General features: G+C 35.4%; 2 protein-coding genes across 5 annotated transcripts; both read right to left on the reverse strand.

The window, feature by feature from the left end:
• Positions 1-1,141: 1,141 nt before the first annotated feature.
• rabgef1 (RAB guanine nucleotide exchange factor (GEF) 1) lies at positions 1,142-17,676 on the reverse strand. 4 transcript variants are annotated; one of them, XM_007259431.4, is made up of 11 exons: positions 17,600-17,676; positions 15,201-15,445; positions 14,735-14,931; positions 12,117-12,257; positions 10,958-10,978; positions 10,104-10,270; positions 8,368-8,449; positions 6,210-6,342; positions 5,731-5,822; positions 4,535-4,791; positions 1,142-3,598 (listed from the first exon to the last, which is right to left on the reverse strand). In XM_007259431.4, exons 2-11 carry the CDS (start codon positions 15,377-15,379, stop codon positions 3,197-3,199), a joined length of 1,671 nt encoding a protein of 556 aa, XP_007259493.3. In that variant the 5' UTR covers positions 15,380-15,445; positions 17,600-17,676; the 3' UTR covers positions 1,142-3,196. The 4 variants fall into 4 exon arrangements, with proteins under 4 accessions (XP_007259493.3, XP_007259495.3, XP_049324489.1 ...); XM_007259433.4 differs by lacking the exon at positions 10,958-10,978; XM_049468532.1 differs by lacking the exon at positions 12,117-12,257 and having other exon boundaries at positions 17,600-17,675.
• Positions 17,677-19,785: 2,109 nt separating this feature from the next.
• On the reverse strand, positions 19,786-23,069 carry LOC111197416 (uncharacterized). Its single transcript, XM_049469090.1, has 3 exons — positions 22,922-23,069; positions 21,235-21,388; positions 19,786-20,547 (listed from the first exon to the last, which is right to left on the reverse strand). The coding sequence occupies exons 2-3, from the start codon at positions 21,382-21,384 to the stop codon at positions 20,233-20,235; spliced, it is 465 nt and encodes a 154-aa protein (XP_049325047.1). The 5' UTR covers positions 21,385-21,388; positions 22,922-23,069; the 3' UTR covers positions 19,786-20,232.
• Positions 23,070-23,472: the final 403 nt, after the last annotated feature.

Here is a 23,472-nt window from a genome sequence, read left to right on the forward strand (position 1 = left end):
TTTCATAATGAATCCAGATCATATAGAATTAAGCTCACTTTAAACCATCCCCAAAAAAAAATAATAATAATAATTACAGTTCCAGTCCAGTACCAGTTTGGCCTGGACACGTCTTAAATTCAGTGGCATTTCATGATTTAGTTAACAAAGAAGTGTTAAACACAACAGAATATGTTTTATATTTTAGATCCTCTTGCTTAGATTTGCACATATTGGCTGGATTTTCTCAGTCACCTGGAACAGCTTTCAGTTAACAGCTCTTCAGTTAAGCTCTTGCCCTCTTAGGGTGTTTGAAAGCATCATTTGTAAAGTTGTGAAGAGTTAGAGTTGGTATACAGTAAATAGCACTAATTCATATTATGGCAAGAACTACTCACATAAACAAAGAAAAAATGAATAAATAAATAAATTAAGTCAATCCAAAAATGTCAAGAACTTTGAAACTATCCTCAAGTGCAGACGCAAAGACCATCAAAACATAAAACTAGCTGTCATCAGGACTTCCCTAGGCAAGAGTTTCCTCAGTTGCACAGGATAAGTTAATCAGAGTTTCCAGCCTCAGAAACTGAAAGTTAACAGCAGCCTAGACAAGAGCATCTAAATATGTCACAGAGTGTTTTGGTTTGTTTAACAATTTTTACGTTACTACATGTTCCTTCTTAGTCTGGATGATTTTACTATTAATTTACAATGTGAAAAAGTAGTAAAAACATTGAATCAGAAGGTGTAGTATTGCATATGTATATAAATTAGTGTTCTGATTGGCTGCCCTATACTGTGCTTATTTCCACAAGCAGTTCAGGTTAAAACACCTGAGCTAGAATGAGCTATACTGCTGTAGGCTGAATTGGACAGTATAAATTGCTGTGGAATTAATGGATAGGGCTTAACTGCTATTAGCTAAATAGGTACAGATAAACCAGTGTAGACGGAGTCAGACTGGAACTCGGTTCTATAGGCGAAATTGGTGGAGCTTAGAACTTAAATTAACTATACTGTTGTAGAGTGAATAGGTGGGGTTGAACAGCTGTAGAGTTAAGTAGAGCTGAACTGCTGAGCTACCAGATTAAGTACAAATGTAATCATTTTACAACATACTACCAATTCAAATGTCACATTTCATTCAGAAACAAACACTGTCAAACGTATACAGGTTTTATTAACAGGGCAATTGCAGATTTTCACAGACAACACAACAATTCCAGTGACTTTTATTTTATAAATGAATGAATTAAAAATGTTACATCTCCTCACAAATAAGCAAATCTTTAAGATGAAACCCAACATTAGCTTTAAATGATTTTAGTGTTTGTGCACCTGTTAGTACTAAAAATCAGTGTAAACACAAAACAACCTGATCAACCCTCTGCGTTTCAGTCGCGAATGACCGTAATTAGTGATCATTTTTGTTACTTGGTGATAAGGCTATGAGTAAATTTGTGTTAAAGGAGATATTTATTGAAAAACTAAAAAAACAAATGTTAATGACTGACCCCAGATTCAGACGTAAACCTGAGATGATTGCTATCTGACGTGAGATTCTTTAGTTTGCAACATGAGATGCTAGGCTAACATTTCTAACAAACACTGGGCTTGTACTGTCATTAAGCTTATCTCCGTAGACAGCCAAATTATCTTGGTAAATGCTACATAAAATCTGTTTTTTTTTGTTTGTTTTTTTTTTTTTAACATGACTTTATAACATTGGCATTGACATTATTTGGAGTCATATTTCAAGTGTCTAAGAACAAGATCTCTGTGCTTAGTGGGTGGATCTTCTGACAAGCACCCAAATGGAGTTCAGCTGTAAGCTGTAGTGGACGAACTTGCACTAACCTAGAAGTCAAACCATAAACCACATTAATTTATCATGGATGTTTTAAGCCACATCTCCTATTGTAAATTAAAAAAATAACATGTCAGATATCAAGAGTATCTTAAAACTGAATTGCTACTTTTAAAGCTTTTACTCTATTACAGCTATTAGCCATACTCTCTGCTCATTTCTGCAGTACAGATTTTGCAATGCTTCGATATATAAATTAACCCCATAACCAATAAGTGTGTTTACTGTGTGCTGTTGGAATTCTAATCAATCAAGTGGATGTTCTGCTGAATATGTTATCTCTGTTATTACTTAGCTTAAAGGGGAGTGTTTACACACTCATCTACACTCTGTAGTTATTGTAACAGCACAGGACAAACTATACATCATGTGTTAAATCTGTAACTAGTGTTTACTTAGGTGTACACCCACACCACAGTACATTATTACAAGAGTAAAATATATTAGTATTTAAAAAAAAGTACCATATCTACTCCTTAAGTAATACCAATATCAATGAATCAATATTTCACGATTTCAAGCATTGATAAAGAATACAAAGTCCCTTAAAAGTAGTCAAAGGAAGAAATGTAATGTTAGAGCAGCAAAACGTGTGAATACACCCTCAAAAAACATTTCTTAAAGCTAAAACTACCAATTAACATAATTTACAAAATTATTACTTGTGATATCAACTGGTGATTGATGATGTTAATCATTTATCACTTGTTTATGAACTGAAATAAGCATAAATAAGATGCACTTTACTCAATTCAAATGTGCACACAATATATTACACCAAGCATACTATGATCCAAATTTGATAGGTCAGAACTCTATTAGACAAACCAGAACATGTTCTAAGGTATTAGACCAACCAGAACACATTCTAAAGTATTAGATCACAAATAACACGTTCTGAAATAATCAGAACAAGCAAATAAATGTGTAAATAACATACATATATTTAAATTAATTAAAATTCAGCACATGTTCAGTGCATCTGTTAAAGCTACAGGTCAGAAGTCCACAGCCACGCTGAAGGCAAACAGCAAGTTAACTAAACTGAGCTAATCAGAAAGGTTATAAACTAATGTAATGTGACTGTTTCTTTGCAGTGTGTTCTTCTGTGGGCCTGTAGTTGCTGCTCACTTGTAACAGCAATGCTACCAAACTTAACGATAAAAAAAGTTTGCCTTGCAATCGCCAAAAAATCAAAGTGCAAAAGTGGAGAGGAATGATACACAAACAAACATCCTCTAAATCCAAATTGCGCCTGCAGAATGAAGGCCATTTAAAAAATCCCAAATATCCACCAAATAAGCCATACTAATGCTAACAGCTAACACTAATACATCCTTAAAGCTCATGCTAGCCAGCAAACACCTGCGGCTGCAGCGGTGGAGGAAGCCTGTCGTTTTCTACGTTTTCAGCGTCTATGGCTGAAGCCCGTGGTTTAATCTCCAGAGGGAATTTCTCCAGGATTTCCTGAACTTCCTGAGTCACACTGTCCTGCCACTCGTTCAGTTCTGTCTGCAGGATCAGTGCTCCATCCAAAACCTGCTGCTGCCGCTTCTCCAGAGTTGACAGCATGTCCAGATTGTGGTGTAACTGGCTGATTAAGGGGTTGACGCTGGAGCTGGGGTGCGTCCAAGAGTCGGCATCGTCCTGCCTCCGTGGAGACACCTGGCCAGACATGTAGCGCTCAAAATCTTCCGGGCTCAGGTTTAGAGACTGAGCATCCAGCTTTTCAATAAATGCCACTGCACAGCACTGCAAACAGAGAGAGATGATGATTAATGATAGATAATAAAGAAGGGAAATTATCTCAGAACATGTGGACTTTGATTCTGATATCTTCCTAAAAACAGCAGAAGATAAAATGTTTCTATACTTGTTTCTGTCCATGTTTTTAGATAGTAGAGAATCATACACTCTCACATAATGTCTATAAGACATTTCTTTACACCTGATGCAGACCTGTGGACCTGCACCAACACTAATCAGTGTACATAAGCTATCATTACTTCAAACTCCGGGCACCAAAAACTTTATGTGTACTGGGTCAAGGTATTGTCGATACTGATACCGGTACCGATACGATACTTTGAATTCGGTAGGGATACCCAAATTATATCCATTCTAACCAAAAAATACAAAAAAACTATAATTACTTTCACAAAACATATTTATTTAACAGCGGACATCAGTATTTTCATACTGTCACCATGAAAGACTCCATCTTTTTGAATCTTGTTGGATCAAACAGTGAGCATGTTTGTGGCACTACATTAAGAACAAAAATCAATGCTTGTGCTTAAACTACAAATATTTTTCCTACGCATATTGCTTTATGCATTTCAGTTTTAAGGGTTAGAGAGAGACAGCAGGAGTTAGCGAGAGACAAAAACAGAGCGAGCGGCTGAGATTTTAGCGCAGCTGCGGTCTGTTGACAATTTTTATGATCACCAATTTGAAGGATCACTATGCACATGCTCACTGTGTTTCTGCGACTTTCATGTAAAGTAATGAAAACAGGCACCAAACTTTTTTTAGACCGAGACAGTAGTAGTACCGAGACATTACGGTCAGTGCATTTTTGGTATTGAAGTTTGATACCCAGCCCTAATGTGCACATTTTACTTTTTCACCAGACTAATGTTTTAAGGTGGATAATGCTCTGTAAAGTATTATTTCAGCATGTCTGACCAGGTTTGTGAAGTAATAGCCGTCCTCGCCGGTCATCAGGCGGCTGGGGTTGCAGAAGCGGGTGATATACTGGATGTTGGACTGCAGTCTGGGAGGGTTGGCTTTCAGTACGATGTAGATGAGGGTGGGAAGGAAATCGTCGGCCGAGGCAGGCTCTTTCTTAGTGACTTTAATAGCGTTGAAGATGTGTTTACTGCAGCTGGTGATGCAGGAGAGCTTATCTCTGGGCACACGTTTAGAGTCCATCTCAATGATATCTGTAAACGAAAGAAAGAATGTGTGAGGGCTATGTAATATACTTGAGATATTAGTATTATAATACTATTTATGATAGTATAATTTATAATACATATGAGACACATTACAATGTTATTGTTATTACATATAGGGCTCTGTATAAATCTAATTACATCATTTAAATAGGATGATCCTTTATCTTTTAGGTGTTAAAAAGACCAAAATAATCAAAGATGGCACGGACATGTTTCTACAATCAGCATGTTCCACAGTGCCTCTATTTGTTTGATCGTTTTTATTTCAGGTTTTGGTACCACTTTAAAATAAAACTACCTTTATAAAGGGTTAATAATTGTTTTACAATTAGTTTATTAATGGTTACTAACTATGTTGTAAATGCCTCAAATCATTAATAATCAGTTATAACACATTCACAGAAAGTGCAAAAGTATAGAAGGCTGTGGGTTTACTATTTAGCAAACAACAGGTCTACGTACATTTTTACGTTTGTGTTATAACTGATTATTAATGATTTTTAAGGCATTTATAACCTAATTAGTAACCTTTAATAAACTAATTGTAAACCATTTACAAACCCTTCATAAAGGTAGTCGTAAAGTGGTACCCAGTTTTTTTAGCACTGTACCATTGCATTTTGTTTTGCAGATTATTTACACTGTTTACTTATTTACTTGGTTACTTACATACTTATTTAATCCTATGATAAAATATTTTATGTCAGATCATTCTGAAGCTATACAATTGGTCTGTTTATCAATGTCTATATAATGGTTTAAATTATGCTATAAGCATGTTATCTCTTTCCCTGACAGGAATTAGGCTAAGTCATCTTCTTATCCATGTGCAAAATTTCCAAAATGCTTAGAATGCTGCAGGTTTTAAGCTGTGCGGGAAATCGACACAAAAATGTAAAGTATGTGAAGAGCTCATTCTTTTACCTGTAATGGCCTTTACTACATTGTCGGCCACCTCTGGAATTTCTTCATCCACAGGAACACACAGCATCTGGATGGTGACCCAGTGTAAAGCCCTGTAACATTTAAACAGGCAGATAAACACAGAGAACAGCAGGAAAAAAAAACTGAAAATAAAAACAGGTAATATTATTTGATATTAATGTATTTATAAGGAGGTGTACTCAGATCACTATAAAGTGACATTTAATCAGACTACTAATAGTTAGTCCACATTTTCGAGCTGTATTGTAAGGACCTTCCAAATCAACTGTTATTTTTAGTGTAATAACTTCACATTTTTGTTAGCATTTTTTGTTCAAACAAAGTCATGCAGGTTATTTCGAAACTACTTAATTTCTAATAAATATTATGCTTAAGGAAAATGTATTGAAGTAATATTTCGGCTGTGTTCACCAAACGCGATTCCACTTTAAAAAAAAAAGGAAAGTGAAGTCCCTCACCGTATCCTGTGCTGTGTGGCCAGGTCTTTCTTCTCATCGTCTGTTGTTTCAGGACAGAACACACTCTTATAGAGGCGGGTCATGATGTATTTCTCCACCTGATCCATCACTCGCTCCACCTTTTCAGAGGAGCCTGAAATGAACACACAGCGGAGATACAAAAAGAGCTTAAATCAAAGTAACTTCTAAACCGTTTCAGAGTATTTTATGTAGAACATCAAGGTTTTGTAATATGTAATAATATACCCTATTACACCCTATTAATAATATACTCTATTACAATAATACACCCCTCTGCTTTATCATCATAACGTTGTACATTATTGTATCTCTGTCCTTTTTGTGAATGTGTGTTATTGGTTGTGTTTTAAGCTACACTGTAAAAAATTCCAAATATGGCAATAAGGTAATGAAATGAAATGAAATATTAAACTAACGAATAAAATACAGACTGTGATGGGAAACCCAGTCATCATCTTAGTTCTTGACCCACAAAAGCTATGCCCTCTCTAATCATCATATAATTTACATTCATGATTGCTTTGTCTTCTCTTTTAAAACTGTTTCTGGATTATTAATTAGTTTAATTTCCTATGATATTTGTACTGCAAAAAAGCACATCTTATTCTTTATTAAAGAGTCCTTATCCCACACATTCAAAAACAAGGTTTTATAATAATTTAGGAACCCAAAACAACCATTAAAACCAATATCTATTAAAATTAAAGAGACTTTAAGCTGTTTTAAGGCTGATGTATCTGATAAAAAAAAATGTTTTGGGTGTATTACATATATTTAGTTAATCAACCTTTATTAAACACTGCTTCATAGGCATCAGTTAATGTTGAAAATCTTACATTGAATTAAAGTTCATTTTAAAGTTTTAAATGGTTGGGGCTCTTTTACACTCACAATGCTTTTAGACGAAAGATGCCTCCCACAAATACTTACATGCTACATTTTTTTTCAATAGAACACATTTCTGCCCATCTAGCATCAGCCCAAAATTATTGCTACTCCAAAATAAATCTATAACACACCATGCTGATTTTCATACTGAACCCTGTACTAATTTCCTCACCACAGACCAATTTAAAATGTTTAGTACCTCAGAGAAATTTGAAATCTTTTAAACTCAGTGCTCTGACTGTTAATCCATCATCAGCTCACTGACCAGTCAGCTCACAGCAGCAGTGATGCTATTGTGTTTACTAGAGATGGGAAGATAGTAAAATTAAAAGAACATTCTGGCCAAGTAGACAGTTACTATTTATAATTTGTGTTTTTAGCCGTTTAGCTCCGTTCACCCCCATTCATTTTGGACTTAATCATGTGCTCCCGCTAGTGTGCTTTATTTCTTATTCTTCTTATCATTTTACTTTACTTTTACTATTATATATTTTTTTATTTTATACTTTAAATTCTTTACTGTTTTTCTGTCAATTTGTTTTTATGGTCTTTTAGAAATTTCTATTTTTTTTTTCTTTTTACATATATATTTCATTCATATTTAATAAATGTTGATTTATTTTTTTTACTATTTTATTCCTTATTATTTTTAATTTATTATTAAATGTTTTTAATCCCTTTGATACTGTAAATACTCTGCAACATTGTAAATGAGGGTCACCTTTAATGTATTCCTGAGTGAAACTAAAGGTTGACTGATTGATTGATTGATTGACATGACCATTTTTATGACAAACTAACAATGTCTGTCCATTAAAGGGATACATCAACTTAATGTTTACCTTCTTTATGTACAGTGCAGGGTCTTTAACCACAGACAGAAAATTTCCCTGTACTTATAAATGAACAGCAAACCAGTTGACTAAAAACACATACAGGTCCACACAAGTCCGGATATTTCTAAAACTAAGGTTTTGTCTGTGTTTTTAAAAAAATCTTCGTCCATACAGAAATGCAACTCCACTCAAAAACACTGAAATTAACATGCCAGCCCATGGTTCCACAAAATAACATCAAAACACACACTGAAGAAGAGAACTAATGAATACTGCTGAATAACTCAGAACATAACAGAGAGTAAGGACATTTACGTCAGTGTCAGCTTTGTTCAGGCAATAAATGGAAGTGTAAATATTTGACTACTGCTTTAGTTTAAATAACTGTTTGCTGAGCAATTGAAGACTCCTACCTTTAAAATGAGACATTAGACGGTCGGACATGTTCTGGTAGAAGTCCTGCACACACTCAGAGAGTTCATCAGCACCCAGGTCCTAAAACATCAAATTAAATCATCTGTAAACTTTAATTGAGATCACATTAATTAACAGCTGAAGTAAAAACAGGGTACAATGCCTAGTCACTTGAATAAACTGAAATACTGGACAACAGTTGGTTTATGATGTAACTTCTTGTACGTATTTGCCCTTCAATTCTTTCATAAGCATGTTTTAAAGCAATCTCAATGACGTCCTGTGGTAAAACATGTTTACACAACAGCGACTTAAATCTTTTACACTGAGGAAAAGCCAGACAGCCTGAGCTGTAATCTGATATAATTGCACATTAGCACCTGCTTAACCAGCCCTGAACTGGCCTGTCCCCTCTGACTGGTGAGAATTCGTCCTAGTACAGAGTGTTCCATTTACATTTATTCATGCATTTTCTTACGTATTAATTAATACAGTCTCGATCTTGTAGCTGCAAAATCTGTGTAGACATTTTTTCATATTGCAACAGTGATTTTTCTCTGGGGTTTCTAACCTTATTTGTTTTTTCTTATTTTATGCAGTGGTTTTATTGATTACACCACATGGTTGGATGTTGTGTCAGAAGCGTTGTGAAAGTGTGTATAGTCTAATACAGTATGCTAAATAGTGGCATGCATTAACATTTTACCCTTCCTTATCCAGAATGACTTTTAAACTATATTAAGCAGGTAAGAGAATGTAGAGATAAAAATCTTGCACAAGGACACTTGCTGATGTAATGATCCTCGCCCAGTCGAGCAAACAAACCTTAGTATGATGATGATGTTGCCCACTATAAAATTAACAAGCTTCTTTTACAAGTGTTAAAATGGGCTAAACCTATAAAAGCATTATAGACCGTTTCAGATGAATATATTTTGAGCGTAGGAAGTGACGTAGCTGTTCCTAGGACACTTCCGTTTAGCGGTAAACAGCTTTCAAAACAGTGGATGTAATTTAATTTAAACCTTCCCTTACACACTGTTCCACAGCCACAAGAACTGCTGCAACCTGACTGCAAACTTCACCTAATCTAAGAGTCACAAACATTAAAAATCAGGTCATTACCAGCAGATTTTCAAATTGTTCTTTAAACAAGCAAACTATGGAGGACCAAAAATGACATTAGTATAAATAAATAAATGCACATATAAATGTAGAAATAAAAAACATATAAATAAATAAATTAATAAATAAATAAATGTTGAAATAAATATATGAATAAATGCACATATAAATGAATAAATAAATAAATATGTAAATAAATAAATAAATTCATCAAAAATTGTATAGGTACGTAAATAAATTATTTAAATTTCTTATTTATATATTTATTTATTAATTTATTCCTTTATATGGGCATTTATTTATTTATTTCAACATTTAGTTATTTATTCATTCATGTATTTTAACATTTCTACATTTATTTATTCATTTATTTCCACATTTCCACATATCTTTTCATTTATTTATTTACCTATACAATTATTTATATGTGTATTTATTTATTTATATATTTATTTATTCGTTCATTTATATGTACATTTATTTATTTATTTCAACATGCGCAGTAGTTTTGCTATTGTTTTCCCTCATTGAAACGGTCTATATATCTTTGTTGATCTGCTACATTTATGGTAGGAGGGGGAAGTTGTGATATTGTTGGAGGACAGTGCACCTTTTTGTTGGCCATGCTCTCGATGAATCCTCGGCTCTGTTTGTGGATGTCTCGTCCAGGTTTCTGCAGGTTTTTCAGGAAGTCCACAAACTCTCTGGACACGCGGTCAGTCTCCAAACTCGGCTGCCGTGTGAAGGACGGACTGTGTGACTTTCCCTCATGACTCTCTGCATGCAACACACACACAGCATATACCAATTAAAACACAAAGCCACATTAAAACAACACACACTTCTAGAATCTCTACTTGTTTACACTTTCATCATTGTAATCAACATGCGGGACAGATAGGTTAAAGAAAAAAATACTTATTTTATACTTAATTTATTACTTTCCTTAATTTTGTGTGGGAAGATGATACTACATTTATAAGGTTTAGGTGTGTAACACCAAAAATATATAAAAAGCCTTTTAAAAGGAAATTTTCATGTAAATACTGATCTGCAACAAAAACTAAAGCTATCAAACACCCAGCTGTGTGTATTTAACAGGAACATTCAGTGTTAAACAACTGCTGATCCATTCACCGAAGCCAAACTTAATGCACTAGTAACACTTTTTTCATCAAATACTTAGCTTACAGTCAAGCTGTGTCCCTGTGACTCACAAAATATATCTTTAATTACCGGTATCCTATTTACAAGTATTAATGAATGGTGTAATTTTTAGGTATGTATTCCTTAACAAAACTGTAACAAAACATTCCTGTAAAACATTAGAAAAAAATGAACATAAAATGTCAATACCAGTAAAACTCTATATAACATAAGAAAAAACAATATTGTGGAAGGCACTTGTATGAATCTGATGCTGGGCGTTATATAGGACAGACACACACCCTCACACACACCCACCTCTGAGCCTGGAAACCAAAGCTGCCCATCAGACAGAAAACACATAAGGGACAGCATGATGACAAAACAGCAAAAAGGAATGAGAACAGCACATTACAACTATTACACACAATATTACTGCTGTCATACCAAAATTTCATAATGTTATAATCAGTTTTATTTTATCCAAATTAATGTTAGAATAATAGATATCCAATTAGCTTTGAAGAGCCAAGGTTTGTTACGACAACATTTGTTTTGCTCACACACACACACACACACACACACAAACACAGCAAGAAATTCAGCAAAACCAAACCATAAACAGGAAAGCAGTACTACAGTACCATACAATATTGAAGGTCTATGTAGACACACTATAAGTATATTACATATAGAGACTATACCAGGATATTATATGATATGACAGGGTACGACACAGTCAGTTGCCCACCCAAGAGATAAAGCTTAGTCCTAGACTGCGCAGCATCATGAATGGAGATTCTCCACTGAAATCCATGTCTTTGAAATCAACCTTTACTATAGTGGCACTGAACAAAGCTAGTATCCCCTTAGCACAAAGTTCTATATGTAAGTAACATTTTAAGGGACCATTAGAAGGTACTCTTTCAAAGATTTATATGGAGGTTCTATAAAAAAAAATCTATAATATAAAAAGCTGCTATAATGAAGTTCCATATTGGGAAACAATAAGAAGGTACTACATATAAATAGCATATTTGGGGTACTACACTTTTCCTAGGCAGTATGAATAGAAATATACTATATAGAGATGGTATATTAAGATTACATGGGAGTACAGCAATATTTCATGCAGATAGCATTTGACAAAACTAAGGTACTGAAGAGGCACTATAGAGAGGTTTTATATGGAGGTAAAACAGAGGGACTGTATGAAAATACTATACAGAGGTATTATCTGAAAATATTATTAAGAAATACCTATATTCCATATAGTTTTAGAGAAAAGCTATATGGAGGTATAGGAACACAATATGGAGCTAGTGCATGCTGCCCCTCCACATAGAATCCCACAGGAGATCCGACAGGGGTTGTTGCCCCTTGAATATAAAAGCACTTAAGCAGCAAATAATCTGAAGAGAAAAGCACTGCAATCTCCACATTTTCATTCTTCTCAGCTTCTACTCTCTATAGTTACCTTCAGTAGTAGAGCTCATTTCCCAGTTTTGGGTAAAAATGCCCTTCAGGTCTCTTAGCAGCGTCTCTCCGTGGCTCTCTCTCCTGCCCTGAAACTTCTCCCCTCTTTCTCTCTCCTCATCTCCCCTGTCTTTCTCAGACACTAGGGCCAAGTTCACAGCATGCAGGGCAAAAGGATGATGAAGTGATGAAGTGCAAGATGAAGTGCATTGCAATTTTTATAGACAGGAGAGAAAAAAGGGTAAAGAAAGAGAAAGAGAAGAGCATGCAAGTGAAATTATAATGAAATGGATTTAAAAAAAAGTAGAACAAACTGAATGCGGAGGGGAATGTTGATTATTTGCATAAACCATCAAAGAAAAACTAAACGGGGATAAATAATAACAAGCATATCAAATGGAAGGTGAAAAGAGCAATGAAATGAATTGAGAACTGTCCAGTCCTTAACAGTATTGGTTGTAAACTGGTATGATTGAGTTGTACATGGGTTTGCTCCTGAGCACCTGCAAGAACTCATTTTTTAATGATGAACCATCAGGGTTACATAGATTACAGTGTGTTGTTTTTTTAGTTCCCAGAATCCAGAAAGCTTCAGCAGGTGAAGAGCATTTTTATTAAGCCCAGATAATATCTGCAGTTTAAATATTCAAGTCTAGACTACAAACTCACTAAAAATCAATTTAGCATTGGTAATAATGTTTCTCTTTAGATAAAGAATGCAGATCCAGGGATTTATTGTCCGAGGGTATTATGGTAAACTGAGATGCTGGTGCTGTTATCCTGCCACTTGAATACTACACAGCAAATTCTGCTTTTTGTAAACAGTTAATAACTGTTTTGCGAGTTAAAATATTTATCCCCTCTAGAGTAAAATACAGCTCTCAGCTGGAGTTAATTTTAACATTGACTCTTTCGCACTGTTAACAAATAATGCAAAAATTTGTTATTAAACTAATATTATAAAAAAATATTGTAATATTTTAATACCCTGGAACATTTAGGAGAAAATGACACCAAAAAGCATAATTACTGATTACAATAACAATTTCATACTGAACAAGTTTATGACAGTGTATTTTTCCATTGCATGGCAACTTTAATCCTGCATTGCAGCTCTTAGTTTATTGGCAGCACTTTGCCACACTTAACAGAGCAGAAGATGGTAACTTGCTCTTATAGCTTATATGTGGGCTAGGCAAACAACCATCATACAAAATATCATGAAATACCCCATGGAAGGAGCCCTGGTGGGCAAGACTTCACACTGATGGTAAACGGGGATTTGGGGACACGCCCATTATAGAGCTCAGTCACGCTCCTCAACACCTTGGAATAAACTCTGAAATACTACACTGCCAACAAGTTTCCCCCAACTCAACTTGTAGTTTAAGTTGTAGAATAAACTCACACAATTTAACACTTTCACGGATTTTTGTTTAACTACAGATTTTCAAACTCCAGAAATTTGCTGTGTACTACTCGGTTTATGGATGCCAGTGCAACTGTGTCTGTGTTACCTCCTGGCTCTCTCCTTTAAGTTAGACTGTTATAGCCAGACCTGTTGCCAGCCACACTCTCGTAATGTTCATATTTCCTCTGTTTTCTTTTTCCAAAGTAAATGAGTGGCCACTGATATAACTGATGGAATCCGGAAGAGTGGAAGAGGGCTGTATGCCAGTTACCCAACTTAGACCAGCTGCTCATCCTTCTGTTCCTGTGCTGAACTATTTGTAATGTTATATTTATTACCAACATTAACCATCATCATTACTTCTATTATTCTTACCATCACCTATACAGTGGTATAGTGATTTTATATCAGTTTACATGTAGTCTGACCAGAGCAGAACAGGTCCCCATATGAATCTAGGTTCCACAAAGTTTTCCCTCTCCAGCTCTACAGTAGTTTCTATGTACCACTGGGGCTTTTATGTTGTTTTTTATGTTTTATGTCTTGTTCATCTCTTGTCTTACTGGATTCTTTTGAAGTTGATTTGTTTTTATCAGTTGTACAAAGCACTATACAAATAAATGTAATCTGATTTGATCTGACCACTGTAGTTGTGTTCCAATAAACAACCTAATTTGCAACACAAAAAAGAGAAAAGAAAGCAGTGGTAATGTGCTGGGATGAGGAAGTAATGTGTGCTGAAGATGTAAATATAGTCCTGTTTCTAGGAAAGAACTGAGTCTGACTTGTCTGACGAGAAACGCCGTGGACGAATGCCTTTGCCTCAACAAAACTAAAAGTATGCTCTCTCTCCGGAAAAAAAAAACCCTCATAACAGCTGATGGCAGACACAGATGACAGTAAGTGCTCACATTCCTGCTTTTAAGCTCAGACAGCAAAGCACGAAAGGGCTAATGGACAAAAAACCTTGAACCTTGTCCAGACTCTTCCCCAGCTACTGTTATGCTTTAAGCGTGACATGCTTTTCAGAACACTGTTAAAAATCCTGTTGGACTATATAGAAGAACTGTACCTGATATTGAATCAATAAGATATACACTGTGGTGGAGCTACAGTCTCTCGTTAAGGTGAATTTGTATTAATAACACGCTAAATGCAGGTATTGTGATATACACAGGCAGAACTCTCCTCCTTAATGGATGTTATACCTTTCTTAGGAGCGGTGCGGGAGGACGGGCTGAAGAACTTTTTCACGGTGGTCACTTTACGAGTTTTCTCATTGGTCTTCTTCTCCTCAAACTTGGAGAAAGGTGCGAGGCTGGACTGAGACTGAGATGGCTGAGCTGGAGACTGTGACTGAGAGCCATGACTGCTAGCATAGGCTGCTTCTTCCTCCCTCTGCAACCTGCAGCACAAAAGCTCATGTTCAGCTTGAACTGATTCTATAACCAGAACACACACTAATCTTAGTTAAACATGCTTCAGCTTTCTGACACTGACAAATCCATCCCCTATAAGGATGGATCTGTATTATTATACCATATTATTGCCATTACATTAGATATTAGTGAATTTTAATGGTCTTAAAATATTATTATGATTGTTTATCATCCCATGTACAATTTTTACACAGTGTTTATCCCAAGTCTGTTGCTGGTCTGAGTGTCTACTCACTTTTCGGCCAGTGCCCAGTCCTCCTGGATCTGTTTCTGCCGTGCCCGCTGGTACTCCTCCCGCCAGCACTTCGAGCACAGGCCCTGCCAGGCAGCATTTCCATAGTAACCACAGCCTTTTTTACAAAGTAGCTCCGATTGGTCAACATGGATTCCCCGGCGCTCGGACCGTTGACTCATTCTGTTTTCCTGCACTGAGCAGAGCGACGGGTTTACCTGTCTACAGCTTCTGTCCTGTAGAGTAGACTGAAGAACATACAAATACACACAGTGAGTGTATGAGAACTAAAACACTTCAGAACAAAGTTCAGGAGGTTGTATGTTTGCCCCAAAAAGTACTCTTATTTTTTTTATATTTCCTGGCTGATTTTTTCAAAATTCTACTTCTTATTATTATTATGATTATTGTATTATTTAAAATCATGTTATTTTAAAACAATCAGAATCAGTATATAGTGGCAATAGGATGGTGAAGACAGTTCTCCAGCCAGTTTGTGCTGAGAGCTCTAATGTTTGTAAATAAAACACTTTGGGCTGACTGGCACTGATGAGTGTGTGTGAGATTGGTACCACACTCCAGTCATTGTGTCCCAGCCTCTGCCCACTCTACACATTACTTGGATTTTTCAGCAAGTCGTCACACAAGCTTCTTGTGTAATATAAAAATAAAAAATATATTAATATATACATGTTTTAAATCAGGTGACTAAGACCAGGTTCATTGTTAGAGCAGGGAGGTGAAGAGGTAGAGGTGAGGCTTCAAATGAAACTAAAAATGCGCTACAATAGATCATGCTATTTTCTGATCAATATTTATATATTCAGTATATGTAAAGAAATAATTACAAATCACACAAAGTGTTTATTCTTGACATGTTGAGCTGTTTTCTTACAGACTGTAATGACTATGTTATTAGTCACAACACACAAAACAACGATACAGATCTACTGACTACAGCTGTTCTACAAATGTCAACATAACTTAAACAAATGTTTTAGTTGTTTAACTGATTAGTTGGTTGTTTAGTTGATTACTTATATAGTGAATGCAAATCTCACATTGAGAAAAAGTCTTAAACAGGCTTTCAAGTTCTGCTAGGACACCTTATAATCTTTAAAAGGCTGCGCTTTTTTATTAAATTATTTGTATTCCTTTCCAACGCTCTATATTAATATTAATAATATTAATATTAAAATTATTACTTTAGCTCATCAGTGAGGAAATTAATCTGATTTTTTAGCTCCAGTTCAGCCAAGTTAGGTTCTAATTCCCTTTTCTATTTCTAATTTCTTGCGTAATTTATTTATTTATTTTTATTAAGATTTATTTCTATTTTTTCCCCATTTTCTCCTCTATTTAGCTAGCCAGATTGTCCCACCCATTTAGCTGCTAGTCAGCTGTATTTCCCCTATCACCAGCAATGCTTCCAACACGTGAAATCAGTCACCGCCTTTTTGAAGTAAACAGCACACTTGAAGGAAAGTGCAGCGACACATTTCTGATACATCAGCTCACAGATGCCTTGTCCTGATTGACATCATCCTTTAGAGTGATCAGAGGCAAGAGTGCCACCCAGAGTGAGCAAGGCCAATTGTGCTCTCTCGGGGCTTCAGCAGCTGATGGCGAGCTGCATGACCAGGACTTAAACCAGCAACCCCTGAATTTAAGGAGAGTTGTACATTAAATTTCTAGTTGTTAGCTGATGTACAATACTTCACAACATTTATATGCTGCATTATAATGAATGTAGTGCTGTCTTATAATTATGTTATACAGTTATAATAGTAGTATAAAAATAGTAAACATTGCTCTATACTGATTCCTCGATTTAGAGGTGACCACTATTTATACTGAGGAAAGAACTTCAAACATTATTTATCTACTGTAAACCTTCAGGGTCTGTATAGAATCCTGTAGAAAATGTTACCGGCTGATTTAGAAAGGGAGAGCAGGATCTCTGCAGAAACTCTGAGTTAACATAGTAAGTTAAACACCGCGATCTCAGCAGGCCTGTCTGATATGAGTAAACACTGTCGGAGCGGGTAGACGAGAATAAACAGGCCGTACAGACTCAAGTCTCCACAGCAAGAACATCTGTTACAACCACTTTAGTGAAGTGAAACTACCAACACTAGACTAAAACACCAGCTTTGAATTCTAACTTTCCGTTCCACCTTAAATGCTGCGACAGTTCTACTACGACGGCTATGTTTTTAAGGTGGAACTGAAAAATAAGAAAAAGCCAACTTCAGCCCGTTTTGTACGGAGTGCTACCTAACTGACTAATAAACTCGGCAATATGTAACAACGCATTTAAACTGTATAGATATTAGTGTTACAAACTCGAATATAAAAAAAAATAAAAATAAAGAATGGAAGTGGATTAATGAATTATTTACCTGCTGAGCTTCTATGTGCCGCAGCGTTCTGAGGTCACTTCCGTCAGCCCGGCTGGTCTGATAGAAAAGAGATTCTGTATAGAGGAGAACACCCACTAATCTCTCTCTCTCTCTCTCTCCCTCTCTCTCTCTCTCTCTCTCTCTCTCTCTCTCTCTCTCTCTCTGCATTTATCTCAACACAGAACAAAACACACTATTTCATTACCAAACACATAATTCTGGCTCTCACCAACCAGTCAGCATATAAATATATACATAGATGCCGCAGCCGGCCGCCATATTGTAAGACAACCATGCGCCCCAGTACTGAGGACGGTGTTCAATACACCTATAATAATCACAACTTTTCCAATTTTAGAAGATTTGGTTTGTTACAAACGGCAGAGGTGTAGTAATGATTCGGGACGCTGCCATGCTTTACAAATACCTGCTTTAATGCTGTAATAATTTTTATTATGCTCTTTAACAAAGACAGACATATGATATGGCATATTAAAAAGTATATACTTATTAATATACTATATACCATATGTATTTCTTTGTTAAACTATGCACTGGGACGCATGGGTGACTCCTCCAATATGGCGGCCGACTGCTACGCCAGGAGGCAGGCTATGCGGTGCCAGTCAGCTGTATGCAGCAGTAATGCTGTAATGCAGTAATGTCTTTGCTGCTTAAAATCCGGTTAGTAGAGAAAAACTAACTTATGTAGGCATGTTTTCTTTGCGTTCTTAGCAAAATACATCATAATCATTTCCGAAATTAAAGAAATTTTCTGAACAAGTGGATAGACATTATTGTATTTTTGAGATTTTATCCTTTTAGCTCCATTCACCCCATTCCTTTTGGACTCCCTCGCGGACTCCCTCTAGCGGTGTGCAGTAATTATCTGATTATAGCAAATGATTTGTCTTTCCGTAAACCGGCTCCGGCCCGCCCCCGTACAGCAGGCGGGGTTTACGCGTCAAATCGAGAAGGGTCTGTCTGCGTCCTGCAAGACTACAAGGAACGCCCACTACAAGGAACGCCCACTACAAGGAACGCCCATCTGGCTTATTTTTATGCTGCCATCTAGTGTGTCTGCAGTATATTGCATTATAGCTCTTCGTTTCTGATTTTTTGCTGTATAAATTAGTCTCGCTTTATTATTCTTGATTTTTTTATCAGTATCTTACGCTGTACATCTTGTAACTTAAACTACTACTAGTATTTACAGTATTGCGTTCATTTTAACATTAGTGTGTTGCGTGACTGACATATTTAAACTCTGCAGTATACAATTCATTGTTATGGCCATTAACCAATGCTTGCAATGATTTTATATAATATCATTTTTATATTTAATTACATAAAACAAGGCAATGTCGTTGTACCACAGAACAGCCAATCTGTCTGTACATTGCGTTTCATCAGGTTAAATCCAGCCATGACTTTTATGAATTACATTCACTTTTATTCTGGACAAGGGACATATCAGATGTTCGTTTCTAAAATCACAGCAATTGTTAGAACAAAGATCACTTACTGTACTGTATATCATTACACACTGATCAAGCATAACATTATGACCACCTGCTTGTTTTTACATCCATTATCCATTTTTCAGCTCTACTGAGCACATATGAGCACTTTAGTTGGTTATTTTAGGAGATATTTACCAGAAAACATCTAATAGAAATGTATAAAACTTGCTTTACAGGTCTATAAAACTAGTTTAACTCATTTGAATGTAGGGACATATGCAGTGAACTAATGGCTGGCTGTTCTGGTGGGTAAGCCAATTCTGCAGAGTTAAGTATAATATATTTTGAAATGCATGAGAAATTCAAGTCTGATGTGAGAAATGGACCAGAAAACCTGTAATAAAAGTCATGTTGTATATACTGAAATGTAATATAATGGAACCAGAATGAAGCAAAATATACACCTGGATGAGGCTGGATTATATGACAGCATTACTAATCATTTTGACTGTCTTGTTCACTGATATGAATATGTATGTACCTTTGGGGCAAAAAACTAATGATTTTGAGTGAAATACGTGCATTAGCTGCCAATCAATTATGTGGTGCTGCTTGTACAAACTGTTTTGAGAAATGCATACACTGGTGCAAATATCAGTTCTGATTTGAGAAAAGCTTCAAAGTAACTGAGAAAAAAATCTAAAAAAAGACATGGCATCACAGTTTCAGAAACATACTTTATTGAATAACACTCGCATATACAGTCTCTTTCTCTCTCTCTCACACACACACACACACACACACCCTCAGTCTCTCTCACACAACCTCAGTCTCTCTCAAACGCCCTCAGTCTCTCTCACACAAACACAGTCTCAAAAACACACACAGCTAGATCATGCTCACAATCGAAAAAAGGTTGAAAAAAGGATGTAGTTTTGCTTCACATATCAGAGGTGTGTTTTATATATATATATGTATATACGTATATATATATATATATATATATATATATATATATATATATATATATACGTATATACATATATATATATATATATATATATATATATATATATATATATATATATATAAAACAAAAAAAAAACCCTGTTGAAGGCCGACTGTAACCTAAAATTTAAATATAAAAGAGGCAGTTTCCCAGACAGCAGATTATGCCTCTTTTAGCTCTTCAAAAGACGCAAAAAGAATGTATTTCTTCATGACAACAAGTTCATCTAAAAACCTACTGAAATCAGACTGTACCTTAAAAATAAACAGAAAAGGTTCCTGCAACAACAGTCTATCTTCTTCATCAACACCTTCATATTCTCTCAGTTCTTTTAAGGCTTTTGCACGCTTATCTCCATCCATTAACGTGACTGGTGGCAAGGTCACCCTCTCTGAAGGGAGCTCTCTAGTGCACCACTCTGCCGCTTCAAAGATGTTTCGGATGAAGGGATCCTCCGTTTCAGGGCAGGAAGATACCTAAAAAATCCAAAAAAATCTGAATATTTATCACATGAAGAAGTCCCAATTATTCCAATACATGTGAAGTCTGCCACCACTTTTCCAATTGCTGTGGATGTAGCATTACCGAGTGGCCAGTGTGCTAGGAGGAAAGTGCAGCGCAATCTAATCTAATCTAATTGAATGCATATTGCGTGATAGCAACATGATTTGTATCAATAGTATAGGTCAACAACAGACAGATGTTGTGTTAAGTGTATTTAGAGTTTTGAAAATGTGACTACAAATCGGACAAAAGCATGCTAGCAATTGTAAAAACTGTAAGTCGATATATATATATTTTTAACATTATAGAATAAAAATATGAGATTAGTGTTTACCAAAACCATAAATAATACACTACACTACTGAGAACTTGTAAAACAAATGTTAAACATGTTAAGGAGATGAATTAATTTTAAGATAAATCATGGTCGCACCAAATGACATTTTTAATACCACAGTCAATTTATCTGGATGAAAAACCCTAAAATAAATTTATCAAAATGTTATATATGAATGAATGTGTACACAGCATTCGTAATGCTTGAACAAATGCAAAAATTACTCTTGTTTTTATGATTTTAAAATTGGCCTGTTGAAAACCCTCATACGTCAATGACCCAAATACAAAAAAGCATACATAACAAGGCTTCTGACAATTACCTCCATGTTTAATAGCAGACTTTTCATGGGTCTGCATATGTGCCACCAGAGCAGGATAATCTCCAGTCCTGTTGCAGAACTGGCACTGGTAGCGATTTGGAGCAACACAAACTGGTATGCAAGCCTTGTTTTCAGGAGAAATGGTAACATGAAACTGGGGAAAAAAGTAAAAAGTTTTTACAATCTGTATACATACGTCATAAGGTCAGCTAAAAAAAAAGAAATTTAAAAACGTTAAAAATGAATTGATAATTGGGGTGTGCCATATCGTATTGTATGCAATAATATCGCCAACATTTTTGAATATCCTGAACAATATAATACACTGAAATATCGTTTCATATCACCCACTCCTAAGGAAAATTCACACTGTTCTCATTTCCGATTAAATATCTACTAGAGACAGATTAAATATTTCCAGTATAATTTATTTTACTTCAGTCCTGGATATATGGAGATATTTGGAGATATGTGGAGTGCATTATTAGTATCACAGCATTCTGGACCATTGACTTCTGTTACAATCGGATTAAAATTCTTGTCAGTTAGGGGTGTACCATATCATAATGTATCCAATAATAAAATTGAATTTTCATTTTATTGCAGTAGTGTATTCTTGAAATCTTTTTTTTTTTTATCAAAGTTGTCATATTGCCAAGAATATTGCTAACATGAAAATACCATGAAATATTGTGATATTATTTTAGGGCCCACCACTAATTGACAATAACAAATACATTCTTCTCAAACCTACTTATCTACTCAATCATAAGCATTTTCACATCAATAATATCCATAACACGTTTGCAATGATATACTGAAAACGAATGTCCTAACAGGTGAAGCACAACTGAATAGTTGGCGGGTAACTCTCTCAACTCCATATATATTTTCTTTTGAGAATAACACTTAGTGAACTCAATTTAGAATTCAGTGAACATCTCAATAAATCAAATCAAATCAAATCAAATTTATTTGTATAGCGCTTTTTAAAACTGGTGTTGGCACAAAGCAGCTTTACAGAAACATGATCACAGAAAAAGGTCAGGCAAAACATTAAACATAGAAAATACAGCATAAAGAACCCCCAGTGAGTTTTTTAATAAAAACATTAATGAAACCCAGAGCATAACATCATACCAGGAACAACACATGCTCACTACACGTTTTTATACCAACTTTTATATAGCTTAAGAATAAATAAGACCCACTGACCCAGATGCGAAAATGCCTGGACCTGCAGCGACGCGGGACTTTTAAAAATAAGATTACACACCCATGTTCTCGACGGTGTTCTGTCGAAATGTGCTACCCATCGATATGCGCTTCTTACCACCAGTTTTGTTTTACCCAATTCCTTTAACTGTGCCCTATATGCTGATTCAGGCTTTCCAAATATCCTACTGAGACTTCTGAGGGAACATTTTCAAATATGGTGCTTTTCTGGTATTTTTACATATAATTATACAGTAAGGTAGCACAGTCTGACAGAGTAACACAACTCTTCACAACACCACTGTTCATTAACTAAAGTATAGTGTTACACTGAGTTTTCAAAGCACTACGCTAGGTGCTACTAACAAAAATCAGAGTAAAGCAGATTTAAACGTTGTTTTGCTCACATTTTCAGTAAACATATAATGTAAAACATTAAATTGGCTTGGATGGAGCGAAAACCGTAACTTACTTCAAGTGGCGTCGCCATTTTGAAAAATGGGCGTTCCTTGTAGTGGGCGTTCCTTGTAGTGGGCGTTCCTTGTAGTGGGCGTTCCTTGTAGTGGGCGTTCCTTGTAGTGGGCGTTCCTTGTAGTCTTGCAGGACGCAGACAGATACTCTTGGTCAAATCAGATAACAAAGTTATCGACTTCCTATAATTATACTACTGTAATTCTACAGTATTTAATTATTTAATTATTTATACAATTTTTTTAATGGACAAAGTATTTAGAATAATCATTTATTATGTTGTAATGGGACAACTCTGTAGAAATGAAACTTGGGTATAGAGTAGAGTAGTAGGTATACAGCTTGTATAGCAGTATAGATTTAGTATCTTTTGAAATAACTCATCACCAGCCCAGGTTCTAGACTGCTACTACCGGTGGGCATGTTGATATTTTTAAAGCCAGATCTAATGATACTGGCTCAAATTGATGTATAAAGTAAAAAAAATAAAACTGTTGTATGTGTCTTCAAACTAATACCTAATGCATAATAATTAAATAGTATAGTTTGCTT

Source organism: Astyanax mexicanus, chromosome 20, assembly GCF_023375975.1.
Source record: "Astyanax mexicanus isolate ESR-SI-001 chromosome 20, AstMex3_surface, whole genome shotgun sequence".
In the NCBI taxonomy this organism is placed as follows: Eukaryota; Metazoa; Chordata; class Actinopteri; order Characiformes; family Acestrorhamphidae; genus Astyanax; species Astyanax mexicanus.